The 14,927-nt window shown below is 34.7% G+C and overlaps 3 protein-coding genes across 3 annotated transcripts in view; 1 reads left to right on the top strand and 2 right to left on the bottom strand.

Moving 5' to 3' along the window:
* LOC136798441 (solute carrier family 12 member 6-like) overlaps positions 1-14,927 on the top strand; it is a 67,008-nt gene that overhangs the window by 29,492 nt on the left and 22,589 nt on the right. Inside the window, exons 7-8 of the mRNA XM_067055051.1 lie at positions 11,592-11,836; positions 14,348-14,526. Coding sequence (XP_066911152.1) covers positions 11,592-11,836; positions 14,348-14,526 — 424 coding nt within the window. The remainder of the gene's footprint in view (positions 1-11,591; positions 11,837-14,347; positions 14,527-14,927) is intronic.
* On the bottom strand, positions 1,580-4,939 carry LOC136798437 (potassium channel subfamily K member 9-like). Its single transcript, XM_067055047.1, has 2 exons — positions 4,436-4,939; positions 1,580-2,256 (listed from the first exon to the last, which is right to left on the bottom strand). The coding sequence occupies exons 1-2, from the start codon at positions 4,830-4,832 to the stop codon at positions 1,772-1,774; spliced, it is 882 nt and encodes a 293-aa protein (XP_066911148.1). The 5' UTR covers positions 4,833-4,939; the 3' UTR covers positions 1,580-1,771.
* Positions 8,979-10,515, bottom strand: LOC136798395 (TWiK family of potassium channels protein 18-like). The gene is made up of 2 exons (XM_067055001.1): positions 10,051-10,515; positions 8,979-9,526 (listed from the first exon to the last, which is right to left on the bottom strand). The coding sequence occupies exons 1-2, from the start codon at positions 10,457-10,459 to the stop codon at positions 8,979-8,981; spliced, it is 957 nt and encodes a 318-aa protein (XP_066911102.1). The 5' UTR covers positions 10,460-10,515.

Here is a 14,927-nt window from a genome sequence, read left to right as displayed (position 1 = left end):
TTGTATAAATTTGTCATAATTTCTTTTGTTGAAAACCTTCAAACAATAATGTTCTTGACTCGCTAAGAATAATGCTCATGCAAATATTGGTGAAAATTGAGTTAAAAATTTCTCGCGAGAAATCGGTCATAATTTAAACGTGCTTTTTTTTGGGTTTTTGGGAGAGGAAAGACTATTATTTTCTTCACGCAAGGATGAAGATAAAAAACAAATAGAAATTCAAATTCAGTATTAGAGGTACTTAGCAACACCGATCACTCCAAAGACCACAGTGCTTTACGGTGGAATATAAAGAGTGCCTTTTTTCAATACCTCTTAACAGAGTCAGCAATTATTTAACAATTAAACTCAATGCGTAAGTAAAAGCGTTTTCATTTTGCTATCTCAATAGAACAAAAAATAGCAAACATTGATTAAAAAATTTCATAATTGAATTGGGAATAAGTCATCAACTTTTCTCATATTGTCAAGTCCATTAAATTGAAATGTTTTTATCAGAGTATCAAATAGAAGGGAAATGTCATCGGAGCTTTATTAATCTCAAGGGTAATCATAAATATGATGTCTTTTTGAAAACTCAAATTTTATCTTCGACGTATTCCCATGTGAATCAAAATTATTTCATAACCGACATAAACTTTTTTTTTTTAACTATAAATTATGCTGATAGTGCTATTGCACAGTCAGTTGTGTTTCTCCATCAAGGAGAAATGTGCTCTCTTGAATGGAAGTGCACTTGGCGAATAGAATTGAATATACAATCAAAAAGGCGCGAAAAAAATTGCCGTGTATCTAAAAATCGCTAGCGAAAAAGCCTCATGCGAGAATGGGAGAGTTCCGATTTAAGCGTATTATAATATAGATGTCTTCAACCATACGTTTTGGGGGCACCTTCGGTTGGGACTAATTTTCCCCAAAACTTATTATTCGAGGATTAGCCATAATGTCATGCCAAACTTATATCTACCGACTCACACTTACTTCTCAGCCGTCTGACTACTTAATTGGTTTCTACCCCTAATCTAGGTCATAGGCAAATGGAAAGTTAAATTTGGATTTAACACAGGTTAAATCGTGGTTTAACTTTTATTTGATAAGCGCCACAGTAATGGAATGGCTGGGTGGCCGCCCTCTGCCAACTAAGTCTATTTCGCTAATAACCACGTGACGTCATGTTCATAATGGCTATCGCAACTCCCTGTTTAAGTCGACGCTCTAACTGAAAGCTGACAGGATGAAATATTTTTTACCTCCCTCCCTCCCTGCAGTTATGGTTGTAGGCGATCCTCACTTATTTATACTAATATTGTATTTATCGGGACTAATTTTCCCCAAAACTTATTATTCGAGGATTAGCCATAATGTCATGCCAAACTTATATCTACCGACTCACACTTACTTCTCAGCCGTCTGACTACTTAATTGGTTTCTACCCCTAATCTAGGTCATAGGCAAATGGAAAGTTAAACAATAGTTTTCAAACATTATATAGAATTATCACAAAAAAATAGAAATTTATGTTTTCACATTGGTTCCAATCAGAGTTTTTTATTGATTGATTTGAATTATTAATCTCGGAGTGAAATGATAATATGGATTATCAAGCTAATCTCTTTTTTCATATTACGGATCAATTTTTATTAAAAATCCTGATTCTCGATAAATCGTATATCCATAACTCATATGCCTATTTAAAACGCAAACAAATTTGTTGCCGTGGAGATACAATGTGTAGACAATTGATCGGTATAAAATATGAAAATGTTTTTTCCTAGGACTTTGTCGGGCGTTCAGTTTCGAAAGAAACAGCCATGCCAATCAAGGAAGCCAGCATTGAATAACTACTATAGAATAGTAACCAGTCCAACGCAATGAATAAGCAAGTTTCTGTTACATTCAAATTTTCGACAAAGTCGGTGTCTCCAAAACCAATAGTCGTAAGGGATATAAAAGTGAAATAAAATGCTTCGAAGAAGCCATGATTCTGTAAAGAAGTCATGTGATATAAAAGGGCTAACATCAGAATCACCAACGTATTCAACATGACTATGATTGAAGTAACTTTGCGTTGAAACTTTGTGATTTTGTTGTGTTTCAATACTCTTGATTCGAAAGAGATGACGAAATATTTGATGACAGCTGTGATGAATCTTCCACAAAATACCACTGATGCCGTTGTGATGGGAATACTAAACGTAGCATAGGTCATGACCAGACATTTTCCCAGCATTGATTTCGCCACGGTACGACCATAACCTAGAACAAAGTAATACAATTTTATCTGTGAATGTAGAATGTGAAACTAAACTTTTAAATATTTTCTTAATTATCAATGCGACAGTTAATCACGTCGTAAAAATGCGTGCCCGTTCGATTGAAACAAACGAAAAGAAAGAAGGAGAAAGCCAATCGAACAAGTTTCAATCTGCAGGGGGGGGGTATCGAGTCAGTGTACTGGCCCATAGCTGGTGGGGTGGTGTATTTTTTAGATTAAATTGAGTTAGTACAGTGTACTAAAAGGGTGGTCCTCTGAGAAAAATACAATGAAAAAGTTAGTACAGTGTACTAAAAGGGTGGTCCTCTGAGAAAAATACAATGAAAAAGTTGGTACACTGTACTAAAAAGGGTGGTGTTCTGAATTGATACACACTGAGAAGTTAGTACATTGTACTAATTTCAGTGGTAAAAACACACAAACCCAGTGAATTCCCATGTATATTTGGCCTAATTTGCCAGGTCCAAGCTGGTCCGAGACCTTCAAGTCAAGGCTGGTTAAGCTATACAAATTGGTACACTGATTTTCTCCCAATGCTTCCTGTTTACTTGATTGGATTTGTTTCAGAGTTGCAGCATGCGCAAGTGGAGACCGGCCTTAATTCCAATCTTGTTTACGTTTTTTAAGGCCCTATCTACATTATGGCAACAACAAGAATTTGAATGTGTAAACGTTCGAATCGAAGCTTTCAAGTTTTATAAAAACAAATCCGCTCTATTGTTTTATGTTTTTTAGTAACCTTGTTGGATTGATGTTAATTGAAAAAAAAATCTGTATATAAGTGAAATCACCGGGGGGGAGGGGGTGAAAACGACCGTACGTTCGGCCAAAAATCAGGTCTCTAAAATCGGTCCCTTACACTGCAGGAAAAATTTGGCTGAAGATCGACCCTTATAGTGTAATTCTTCGAAACCTTTTGCCCTTTTCAGGGCAAAATTTTTTGAAATTTCTCAAATTTTACCTCAAAATTTCGTATTTTATAAAATTTTACACCCTTACAGTGCACTTTTCCCCACTTGCTCACAAATCAACCCTTACAGTGCACTTTCCAAAGTCCAAAAAAACCTACCCTTAAGGGCCGCACGTCCGGTTGGTCACTTACCTGGAGTGCCCCCCCCCCGCGGAAAGCACCTTTTTATATATTTTGTATAATATTACATTTGATAAAAGATTTTCCATTTCAGTTTGTGTACAATGTTATTAAGTCTTTTATTTTTATTTTTCAAAAAAGAAAAACTGCTACAGCTTGCCAGGCAACCAGAAATCAAGTCACAAGAAGGGAAATAACTCAAAGTTGGTTTTGAGTGTTTTGACGTGCTAATTACAGCTAATTTCACTGTATTTGATTGACTTTGCTTTGTCTGTTTCATTGTTTCAGTGTTTGTACTATATAAGGATTCAAGTATTTTAATATTCAAATCTTTCCTTTTATATAATTTGGTGCTTTTCCTTGCAAAATGCTTCAAAACCTTTGTATATGGTGGCAATTAAACTTATCTGGCTAAGAAGAAATTAGAACAGTGCACTATAAGGGGTGGTTTCTAAACTTATCTGATCGAAAAAACAGCTAGTACAGTGTACTAAAAGGGTAGTATCAAAAATCCGGTCATGGAGAAGTCAGTACAGTGTACTGAAAGGGTGGTAATAAATCTAGTTGTGGAAAAACGTCAGTACAGTGTACTAAAAGGGTGGTATCAAAGCTCCGGCTGTGGAAGAAAGTTAGTACAGTGTACTAAAAGGGTGGTGTCAAAGCCCCGAACGTGAAAAAAAGTTAGTACAGTGTACTAAAAGGGTGGTGTCAAAGCCCCGACCGTGAAAAAAAGCTAGTACAGTGTACTAAAAAGGGTGGTGGTCTAACTTTTTGGAAAAAAATCCAAAAATCAAGTTAGTACCCTATGGTCCAGTACACTGACTTGGTACCCCCCCCTGTTTCAATCACTCTTTTTTGACATTTTTGGCACTTTTTGAAAAGTGATTTTTTTACTTTAAAGTGATCATATCTCCTGAACCAATTGTCAAAATGTAAAAATTAATACATCAAAATTAAAGTAAAGTAAACCTTACAGATCACTTTGATAGCTCTAAAAACATCACCAAACATCAGAAGCTTTTTTTTGGACCACCTGTAAGACATATTATAGTCATATTAAGGATACTGACCGATAGTGAAGATAATGCTTAAAGCCAACTCATAAAATTTGAGGTAGTGCGAAAGATTAGATATTCTGCACGTGGTTTGTTGTTTTCCTGGTACTTCGATGCATCCTGTCCTGTTACAAATTTCCATTAAATCTCTCACGTTCTGTGTAATATTCGTTGATTGATTCGGTACTGTTCCATTCAGTTTCTCAATTCCACTGCATAGCTCTTGACAATTCTGACTGTATTGTGTTGGTATTTTGACCATGAAATAACATTCTTCGACGTAGAAAAACATAACAGCTGAAAGTAATACGCTAATGATTGATGTAAATGAATATAATATGTAACGTTTGAAATTTAAGAAAATTTCTTTTTCCAATGCTATCTTGGCTTCTGCAATGTTTTCCACTATCATTTCGGTGTATTTTTATCGAAAATCTTTCATTGATAAGTAAGTTGACTTTTGTTAGGAAAGCAATCATTTATTATTTTTGTAGTTTGCAAAAATCATAGTAAAGACCGAAGCTCTAATTCCATCGATTTCAAAATTAGGGAAAATCACATTCTGTTTTTTAATTAAGGCGCTGTTCTCTGCTTTCTCTGTTTCAAACTGTGATAGTCCCAAATAGGAAATTTTGAAGCGAGATAAATCAAAAAATGATAATCGATATTTTCAATTAATTCTGAAATGAAATTATAGTTGAAGGGAAATTTTGTATATAACCATGTATTTAAAAATTTATATTATAAGTAGGGGCAGACAAAAAGCATGAAATATAACAAAAACTTTCCTCTACCGACCCTTACTCAAATGGCTACAGCGCCCTTAACGTCAACTTTTGATGGGATCCAAAAAGGCCATTTTCCTATATGGCCAATAAACCAACCAGGTTATGTCTACAAGATATCACGGGTCACAAGGCTTACCCTCCCTAATATACAGAAGTATACAATGAAATAAAGATTTGAGGTGACGAATTCAGCTTTGTTTGTGTGGCTAATTTGCGTGGTACTCAATACTCAAAATACTGTCAATACTCAAAACCGTGAAAATCAATTTGTACTACCACTCAAGAATCTCTTGTTTGCAATTCATATCACCACGAATCTTAGAAAAACTGCCTACTGCCAAACGAAATATCATAGATTGGGAACTGTGCCTTTTTTGTACAGCGAGAGTGAAACAGTTGTAATCGGAGGGGGGCTGGAAATGATAGTGCTGAACAATGGGGAGGGTCTGCGCTGCCACCATCGTTGTTTCTTTATTCTTTTTCTATAATGTACAAGCAAGGTAAATCAATGCTGTAGAGCAGTATAATTTGAAAAAATGTGAAACAATCAATTCATTAGCTTTTCTAAATTGTTAATGAGCTTTCCGCAAAATGCTCTTCAATTTGAACTCTATTGTGATTTTTTGAGTTGTATTTCTATGACATCCACATGATTTTGATTTGCCTAGATCCACACTAAAACAATCAAGATTCTTTTCACTCGAAATGAAACATTATCGATCTGCTATGGGAAAAAGACTGGCATGTCATTCAAATCGCTTTTGGACCCGGCAATTGATGAGAAATCACATTCGCTTAATCTCATCAACCGCTCATATTATTCGAGAGCTCTAAAACCGATATAGAGAGGTCATTTGAGTTGTCTGTACACAGACCCAGCATCTACGGCGGACTTCAAAATTCATTGTACTACGAAGCGATAAACGTGAGATCTTTTGAGTGGATACATTATTCTGAATCTTTATTTCTACAAACGAGTCATAAAAATGCCGCAAATCAATGTTAAGGATCTTAAGAAATGGCAGAAATGTTTTTTTCGTGTTCACTGAGGAGCCTCGACGTGGCGTCATTATCCTGATTTGTCAGAAGTAGCTTGGTACCGCCTGTATCGGTGACATTATTTTCATCCATTTCCCGAGAATTTAAATATTCTGATACTCTTCCGTTGTTGTTAACGTCTTGAGATTTTTTATTAGAGCGCTCAATTTCGGCAGAAACAATGGGCTCTTCCAAAAAAATCCGTTCATGGGGGGTGGAGGATGAATTGTCCAGGGGTATTGAAAAAATACCAAAAAATTGCAATATCCAGGGGGTAAATTCCAATGTCCAGAGGTAATTTTTTGTGTCCACGGGGTTGATTTGATATTTCTCCAGGGGTATAACCCGTGTCCAGGGGGTTAAAAATCAAAATGTCCAGGGGTAATTCATGAAAAAAATAATATATCCTCCACCCCCCACGAACGGATTTTTTCTGGAAGAGCCCAATTGTACCAATCAGAGAAGCCAGCATTGAATAACTGACAAAGAAGAACAACCAATCGAAAATAAGGGATATACAAGTAGCTGTAACACTTAAGTTGTCGAAATACTCCACATCGAATTTGGTGTCTCCAAAACCGATCGTTGCTAGGGAAATGAAAGTAAAATAAAAAGCTTCGAAGAATTCTTGATTCCTCACGGATGTCAAGTGATAAGCAAGGACCAACATTAGAATTAGCGCCGTATTTAATAGAACTTCAATAGAGATCACTTTGCGTTGAAACTTTGTAATTTTGTTACGTTTCAATACTCTTGATTCGAAAAAGATGATGAGATATTTGATGCCAGCTGTGATAAATCTTCCACAAAATACAACTGATGCTGTTGTGATTGGAATACCAAACATAGCATAGACCATGACCAGACATTTTCCCAGCATTGATTTTGCAATAATACGACCCCAGCCTGGGGAAAAAGAAATGTTAGAGTATTTTACAAGAAAAAACAAGAACAAATTGAACAATCCCAAGACTTCAGAAATGAATCAGAAAATGATGACTTTGAGCTCTATAAGTCAATAAATGAAAAATGTAAGCAAGAAGAACATTAAGCTTGAAAATCACAAAAAAATAAAGACGGACAAGCCTTTGACAAAATTTGCCGAATTTTATGGAAAAATGTATGTCCAAAGCAAAACATTTTTTTGCTTATATCAGCATAATATAACAATAGGCAGACACTGTTCTGATATGAAATATGTAAAAATAAAACCATTAATTTTGTATAATTATAAAAAAGAATGCACTGACCTATTGTATAGACAATGCTAAACAGTAACTCAAAGTATTGGAGAAAGTCTTAAATGGAAATATTGCAATCATTTTTTTCTTTACGGGTACTTCTATGCACCCTGTCCTGTTACAAATTTCCAATAAATCTCTCACATTCTGTGTAATATTCGTTGATTGATTCGGTATTGTTCCATTGAGTTTTTCAATTCCATTGCACAGCTCTTGACAATTCTAGCTGTATTGTGTTGGTATGTTGACCATGAAATAACATTCTTCGGCGTAGAAAAACATAACAGCTGAAAGTAATACGCTCATGATTGATGTAAATGAATATAATATGTAACGTTTCAAATTTAAGATGATCTCTTTTGTTAATTCTTTTTTGGCTTCTGGTAGGTTTATTTGGTAGGTCATGTTTAAGGTGTCGCGTTATTTGACCTCTATATTCCACCATATAAAGCCGTTTTCTGATACTGTAAGTTGGTCTAATTCCGACATCCCTCGTCTAATTCCGACACCCTTGGAATAATATGAAAGTTTGAATCACTGATTGAAAAAGGATTTTTCCTCTCTGACCACTAAGCAAAGAAAAATAGTTTTGACCTTTCTTCTATCAATTTCAGCTGATAAAAAAGTTGTCGGAAATAGACGAGGGATGTCGACATTAGACCAAATTACGGTATTATTTCGCTATATATCAATGGTTAGCTTCTAAGAAAATAATCCGTACTTAAAAAAATGCTTCATAGATAAGCTAAAATGTAAAGAATGTAAATAACTTTGTAGGAAAAAATTGTAATATTTTCATCGAGTCCTCTCTTATTTGAATCCCCCCAAGGAACTAATTTTTTATAAGAACTTTTTAATACTGGGTATAAAGCCTAAGCTGTTTCTAAATACTGTTCTTAGGAAATGTTTTGTCATTTAAAAGCTCAAAAACAGTTTTAATATCGGCTAGACCTTTTTCAAAGTCTCAAATTGTTCTTCAAATTATTCTTCGGTTTTGATCGACAGTCGAGCGTCATGTTCTTATAAAACAAGCTTGTAATTCGGAAACGGGGTGATTTCAAAACTATAAGACATCAATATTTCATAATTCTAAAACTAAATAAAATCAAGATTGTAAATTTCGAAGCCCTTTTCATTATTTTTGCGAAAGTCATTTTTTTAAATGAAGTCTTTAATGAAATTTTGACTTCCTTTTTAAATTTTTCCCTAAGCATATTGCTCCTTAACCTAAGGTAAAAATTGTTCAGTTCGTTAAATAATAAATATTCCCTTTTCCCAATCAGGTGTTTAATATTTGATCAATATAGAATGAGTTTTCCAATCAATGTTAATGGGCTATTCCAAAAAAAAAATCAGAGAAGTTGGCGAAGCGACAGTGAAGAAAAATCCTCCCAAGTATTGCTCAAACCGTTACATTATGTATCTTAGGATACGCTAACAACTAATGGAAAAGTGAATGTTTGAACACTTGAACATTTGTGTCTTCACTCATCAAGAATCGAGATTTCCATCATCTAACGTGTCCATTTCTGATTTCTGGTCTTTATTTTTGTATGAACGTTCAGTTCCTTGTGAAACACACGTGCTTATCAAAGAAGCCAGTGAAGCAAAAGCCAAACAAAATAGATTTCCACTCGTTGTCAAAAAAAATAACAACTCCCATTGTGTTAAATTGTTCACATATTCGAAATCCCATGTGACATCACCGAAGCCGATCGTGGAAATGGTGATTAAAACATAATAAACAGATTCTAAAAACCCTTGGTGTTGTAATATTGTCTTTTTGTATAAAAGTGACAAAATCAAGACCAGAATGATATTCAGGAGGACTTCAATAAAGATCACTTTACGTTGAAACTTTGTGATTTTATCGCGTTTCAATACTCTTGATTCGAAAAAGATGATGAGATATTTGATGACAGCTGTGATAAATCTTCCCAAAAATACAACTGAGGCCGTTGTGATTGGAATGGCGAACATAGCGTAGATGATTGTCAGGAACTTTCCCAAATCAGATTTAGCAACCACTCTGCCATAACCTATAATTGAAAAAAATAGAGCACTGTTTTCACACACTCTCTATTTTGAGATACTTTCCCTGATCATACGAGGTTTGGTAACTTTTACCCGGGGGGCACTGACCTTGACCACCGACGGGACGTGCCGCTGGAGTTTGAAAAGTGGACCCTGTCAGATATGAATGTTTGGCAAATTTTGGACCCTTTCAGAACGAAAAATCGTGGCAAAAATGACTTAAAGTAAAGTAGACAAAAAATTCAAAAAATGTCTAATTTCCACCCTGAAAATTGTCCAAAATGACCAAAAATCGACCCTGTCAGGTCCACATCTTGAAAATTAGTAAATTTGGGACCCTGTGAGATATATCTCTAGAGTCTGAAAAAGGTACCCGGATCAGCGGCACGTCCCTGTACCTAATTTTGCCTAAGTGCCCCCGGGCTTTTGCCTTAAAACGAAAGTGAGAATATAATATCATGCCATTCATAAATTAATTTTTTTACACAACAATTTGACTATAGAAATGACATTGGAGTATTTGACTCACCCACTGTGTATGCAATACTCCAGGGCAACTCAAACCAATAAAAATAATCTTTCACATCAGTAATTTCACACTTTTCGTTTTGAACACTTCCTCCTTTTTCAATACAGTTCTTACTAGAACACAAGTCAGTCAAATTGTTGAAACCATTTATCAAATCTGGTGTGTGAACTAAGTTCTTGTAAAGTGTTTCATTGAGCTTCATCAAACCAACACATAATTCCTGACAGCGTCGACTATATTCTGGCGTCTCTTGAACTTTGAAATAACATTCTTCAACGTAGAAGAACATCAATGCTCCAAGCCCAATACTTGTCAATGAAACTAACATGTAAATGAAGAATTGTATCACATTTTTCTTCATTTCGTTGGAGAATCTTGTTTTGCATTCTTCAATATTTGTGATGATCATTTTTCATGTTGGTTTGAACTTAATTTTTGCAGGCTTTTTATCCGAAGATTTGATGATCTTGAATTGAATCTCGAACGAATTTTCCTCCCCTATAGGAAAGTGAACCAGATAGTAGAAATTTCTCTAACATCGGAAATTTTCCTTTTCGTTTTCTTTTTCTTTTTTTTTTTCTTATGTCTTCCTCAGCCCCTTTTTGTTAGCTATTAAATCAGTTTGCTTTTAAGTTTAACTCTAAGTTCTGAAATGTTCATCCTATTTTTTCGTTTTTTTGAAAGTTGCCCTTTTCATTTAACCACTCATCCATCTCATGCAAACTGTCGGGGTTTAATGAGATAATGCGTGAGTTTCCCAAGCAGTTTTCACGTTAAACTCCCGCACCAATCCTACCTTATAAGAAATTATTAAAAATTTAGAATACATTTTTTCATTTCAATAAAATAATATATCAAATGATGAATGGAAAATATAAATTGATTTAATCAAACCCTCCGTATACCACTTGTTATAAGAACTTTTCATTTTATCAAAGAAGAAGTGTAATCAGCATATCGTCTTAAACATTTTCTACGACTGTCATTTAAGAAGGATTCGTGGCTACCATTGGAAATGGATTGTAATTTATTTACACCTTAATCCTTTCCGTGCCAATGTTAGCATTGATTAAAATATATTTAAAAGACGTTTTTCCTGGTTTTTCACAATTATACATTTTTCAACTCAAAGTAATCACATATCACTTATATTTCTTATATTTTTCACAAAATAAAGCTAAATGTGATGGTAAACTATGTGGTCGCAGACAATTTGACAAATAGGTCGAACCTTCATTTTATCCTCGTGCCGAACCTTAAAAAAAATGCACAGCAGTTAAAGAGAATTAATTACTGGTAGACAGTTATCAACAGTTTCTCCCTGTGAAACTTAAAAACAAATCTTCAACTCGAAGCCGTTGGAATGCAACTTATATTGGTCCAGAAAATAGACCTTTTCATAAATTACGTCACGAGCAACGCTTGCCTCGCTTACCAAGCAGTCTCGTCGTTTTAAGTAGCAATATGGGAGGGTTTCAATTTTCGTTATTTTAAATAACTACCCGTTCCTATTCTTTTATATATTATCTTTTTTCTTCTAGACGTACATAGCACCCGACATTTCGCTATTCGGTAACGTCCAATCGTCCGATGGTACCATCTCTACAGCAATGTTAAACAATATGAGAGTTTACGGAACTTTCCTGGTCATTTTGCTGGGAAGTTTAGTTTTTGTTGGCGTTAAGTATGTCAACAAATGTGCATCTATTTTCCTGGCATGTGTCTTATTGTCCATCTTGGCAATCTTCATCGGATTTTTTGTGGCTCATACTCAAGACGTACCGAAGTAAGTTTTATCATATGATATTGAATTTGGTTTTTTAATATAAATTTATGTTTTTTAGGAATGTTCGTGGCTTGGCGATAGTAGACACGATGCACCAGTTACGGCAGTCAAAAAAAATCCCGAAATTTTCCTTTTCGTCGATAAAATGGCTTAAATTTCCTCATTTGCCGTACCTGATTGAATAAAACTGATGTTTTTCCTTGTAGCTTAGTTTAGGCTTATCCAGGAATTTTAGGCAGCCTTTTGATTAGGTCTACATCCAGCCAGTTTTCTACTTCTACTATAAACTGAACAGAGCATTGGAAAGAAGTGGGATTCGAAGAAGCATTCGAACCATGCTTTGTTTTTCAGATGCCTTACCTCACACGGCCACGCCTCATTTTTGGACCTACCCCGGTGGAGGTCCTATAAATTAACCTCTGTCCGTTCGTTAGTTACCAAATTTTCTCGAGATTGGCTCATTAGTTTTTTCTGATTTTTTGCACAAAGATGTGTAACTATAAACCCTCGAATGTGACGGAGCCCGATTTTCGAAGAAAAAAAATCTTTGGCCAAATTTGGGCCAAAAAACGGCTAAAAAACAGGTTTAATTTTTTCTAATTTTTTGCATGAAAGTAGGGTACTATCATAGGTAAAAGATGGCTCAAGCAGATTTTTGCAAAAAAATTTTGTTGGCTCAAAAAACGAATGTTTATCTATATGAATCACTATTATAATAAGCATACATCAATGTTCTTAGTCAAATTACTCAATTTTTTTATGAGATAGATGTTTTTTTTGCTCATGGGGGCTTACTTTTGAATAATATTTGTGTTATGACATGACATGACATTTTGGTTGCGAAAAAACAGCTAGTACAGTGTACTAAAAGGGTAGTATCAAAAATCCGGTCATGGAGAAGTCAGTACAGTGTACTGAAAGGGTGGTAATAAAAATCTAGTTGTGGAAAAACGTCAGTACAGTGCACTAAAAGGGTGGTATCAAAGCTCCGGCTGTGGAAGAAAGTTAGTACAGTGTACTAAAAATGTGGTGTCAAAGCCCCGAACGTGAAAAAAAGTTAGTACAGTGTACTAAAAGGGTGGTGTCAAAGCCCCGACCGTGAAAAAAAGTTAGTACAGTGTACTAAAAAGGGTGGTGGTCTAATTTTTTGGAAAAAAATCCAAAAATCAAGTTAGTACCCTATGGTCCAGTACACTGACTTGGTACGGTACCCCCCCGCCCCCTGTGTTTCAATCACTCTTTTTTGACATTTTGGCACTTTTTGAAAAGTGATTTTTTTACTTTAAAGTGATCATATCTCCTGAACCAATTGTCAAAATGTAAAAATTAATACATCAAAATTAAAGTAAAGTAAACCTTACAGATCACTTTGATAGCTCTAAAAACATCACCAAACATCAGAAGCTTTTTTTGGACCACCTGTAAGACATTATTATAGTCATATAAAGGATACTGACCGATAGTGAAGATAATGCTTAAAGCCAACTCATAAAATTTGAGGTAGTGCGAAAGATTAGATATTCTGCACGTGGTTTGTTGTTTTCCTGGTACTTCGATGCATCCTGTCCTGTTACAAATTTCCATTAAATCTCTCACGTTCTGTGTAATGTTCGTTGATTGGTTCAGTATTGTTCCATTGAGTTTCTCAATCCCACTGCATAGCTCTTGACAATTCTGACTGTATTGTGTTGGTATTTTGACCATGAAATAACATTCTTCGACGTAGAAAAACATAACAGCTGAAAGTAATACGCTAATGATTGATGTAAATGAATATAATATGTAACGTTTGAAATTTAAGAATATTTGTGTTTAGACATGACATTTTGGTTGCTTGGCGTGTTTTTATAGAAAAACTGGGCAAATTCGATATTTTTTTATAAGCACATTATCAATTACTTAGGTATTAGCTTTTCTCGAGATTGGCTCTTTCATTCTTTATGATTTTTTGCACAAAGATGCATAACTATAAACCCTCGAATGTGACGGAGCTCGATTTTTGGAAAAAATTTTTTGGCTAAATTTCAGCTAAAAAACGGCTAAAAAAAGGGTTTTTTGGACTTTGTGAAATATTGGATCATTGTTTTTTTCTGATTGCTTGCATGAAAGTAGGTAAAGATGGCTCAAGCTGATTTTTGGTAAAAAAGTATTTTTCAGCTCAAAAAAACGCATCTTTATCTATAAAAATCACTATTAATAAGCATAGCATACATCAATGTTCCTAGCCAAATTACTAAACTTTTTGATGAGATAGATGTTTTTTTTGCTCACGAAGTTATGAATATGAAAGAATATTTCAAGAGCATGAAATTTTGGTTTCTAAACGTTTTTTTTATAAGAAACAAACGACTAATTTTAATAGATCGTCACTATTTGTGTTCTGAATAATTGTTTAATGGTCACGCTCACGTAGATATCAATTATATATGTGTTAAATGCATAACCAGGTAGTTCCATAAAAGTATCACTTGTTCACTCATAATATTGAATTAAACTTCGTTTTCTTTTCAGTATCTGTTTTGTTGGTTATCACTTAGTTTCTTCTTCAACATACGACTCGTGTTTGAAAAATGACACCAAATTACGAAACACGTATTTGACAGGTGGCCATGCAAGTTCTGTATTCTTTAATACTTCCACTGTGACGTTAGCATCTTCCATCCCTGGTTTAACTGGCAATGTTTTCCAAGGTTAGTTGGTTTATACAAATGATCTCTAACTATTTTACTGGATCGGTCTTCCTATGATAATGGAAGTGTATCCAGCTTTTGAGCTGACTAGTCCGTCATGTTTGGTTTCATTTCTTATTGTCAACTACGGAATTCAAATGTCTTGAAACTGAAACGTTCGAAAATCTAAGGCAAATTAGATGGCGGACTAGTCGACTTTAAAACTGGACAAACTTTCACGTGAAATCATTTGACAGTTGGCCTATATAAGTGTTTAAAAGAATACGATATGTAGTTTATACGATTTGGTCACTCTCTAATCAGGTTTATAGGAAGTCCGAGCTTTGTTGATGAATCGTGGAAATGCTTTGTTAAACCGAGAGTTATTTATTTGATTTCTAACAAAACGTTTGAAAATGGAT

The sequence above is a fragment of the Clytia hemisphaerica genome, unplaced genomic scaffold, assembly GCF_902728285.1.
Source record: "Clytia hemisphaerica strain Z4C2 unplaced genomic scaffold, Clytia hemisphaerica genome assembly, whole genome shotgun sequence".
In the NCBI taxonomy this organism is placed as follows: domain Eukaryota; kingdom Metazoa; phylum Cnidaria; class Hydrozoa; order Leptothecata; family Clytiidae; genus Clytia; species Clytia hemisphaerica.
The sequence above is the reverse complement of the archived record's forward strand: the minus strand, read 5'-3'. Positions and strand labels throughout refer to the sequence as shown.

Coding starts and splice junctions, on each gene's coding strand:
- LOC136798437 (XM_067055047.1), bottom strand. CDS start 4,832: ATGATAGTGGAAAACATTGCAGAAGCCAAGATAGCATTGGAAAAAGAA. Junction 2,257..4,435: donor AAGCATTATCTTCACTATCG/GTCAGTATCCTT, acceptor ACTTTGTTCTAG/GTTATGGTCGTACCGTGGCG.
- LOC136798395 (XM_067055001.1), bottom strand. CDS start 10,459: ATGATCATCACAAATATTGAAGAATGCAAAACAAGATTCTCCAACGAA. Junction 9,527..10,050: donor GAGTATTGCATACACAGTGG/GTGAGTCAAATA, acceptor TTTCAATTATAG/GTTATGGCAGAGTGGTTGCT.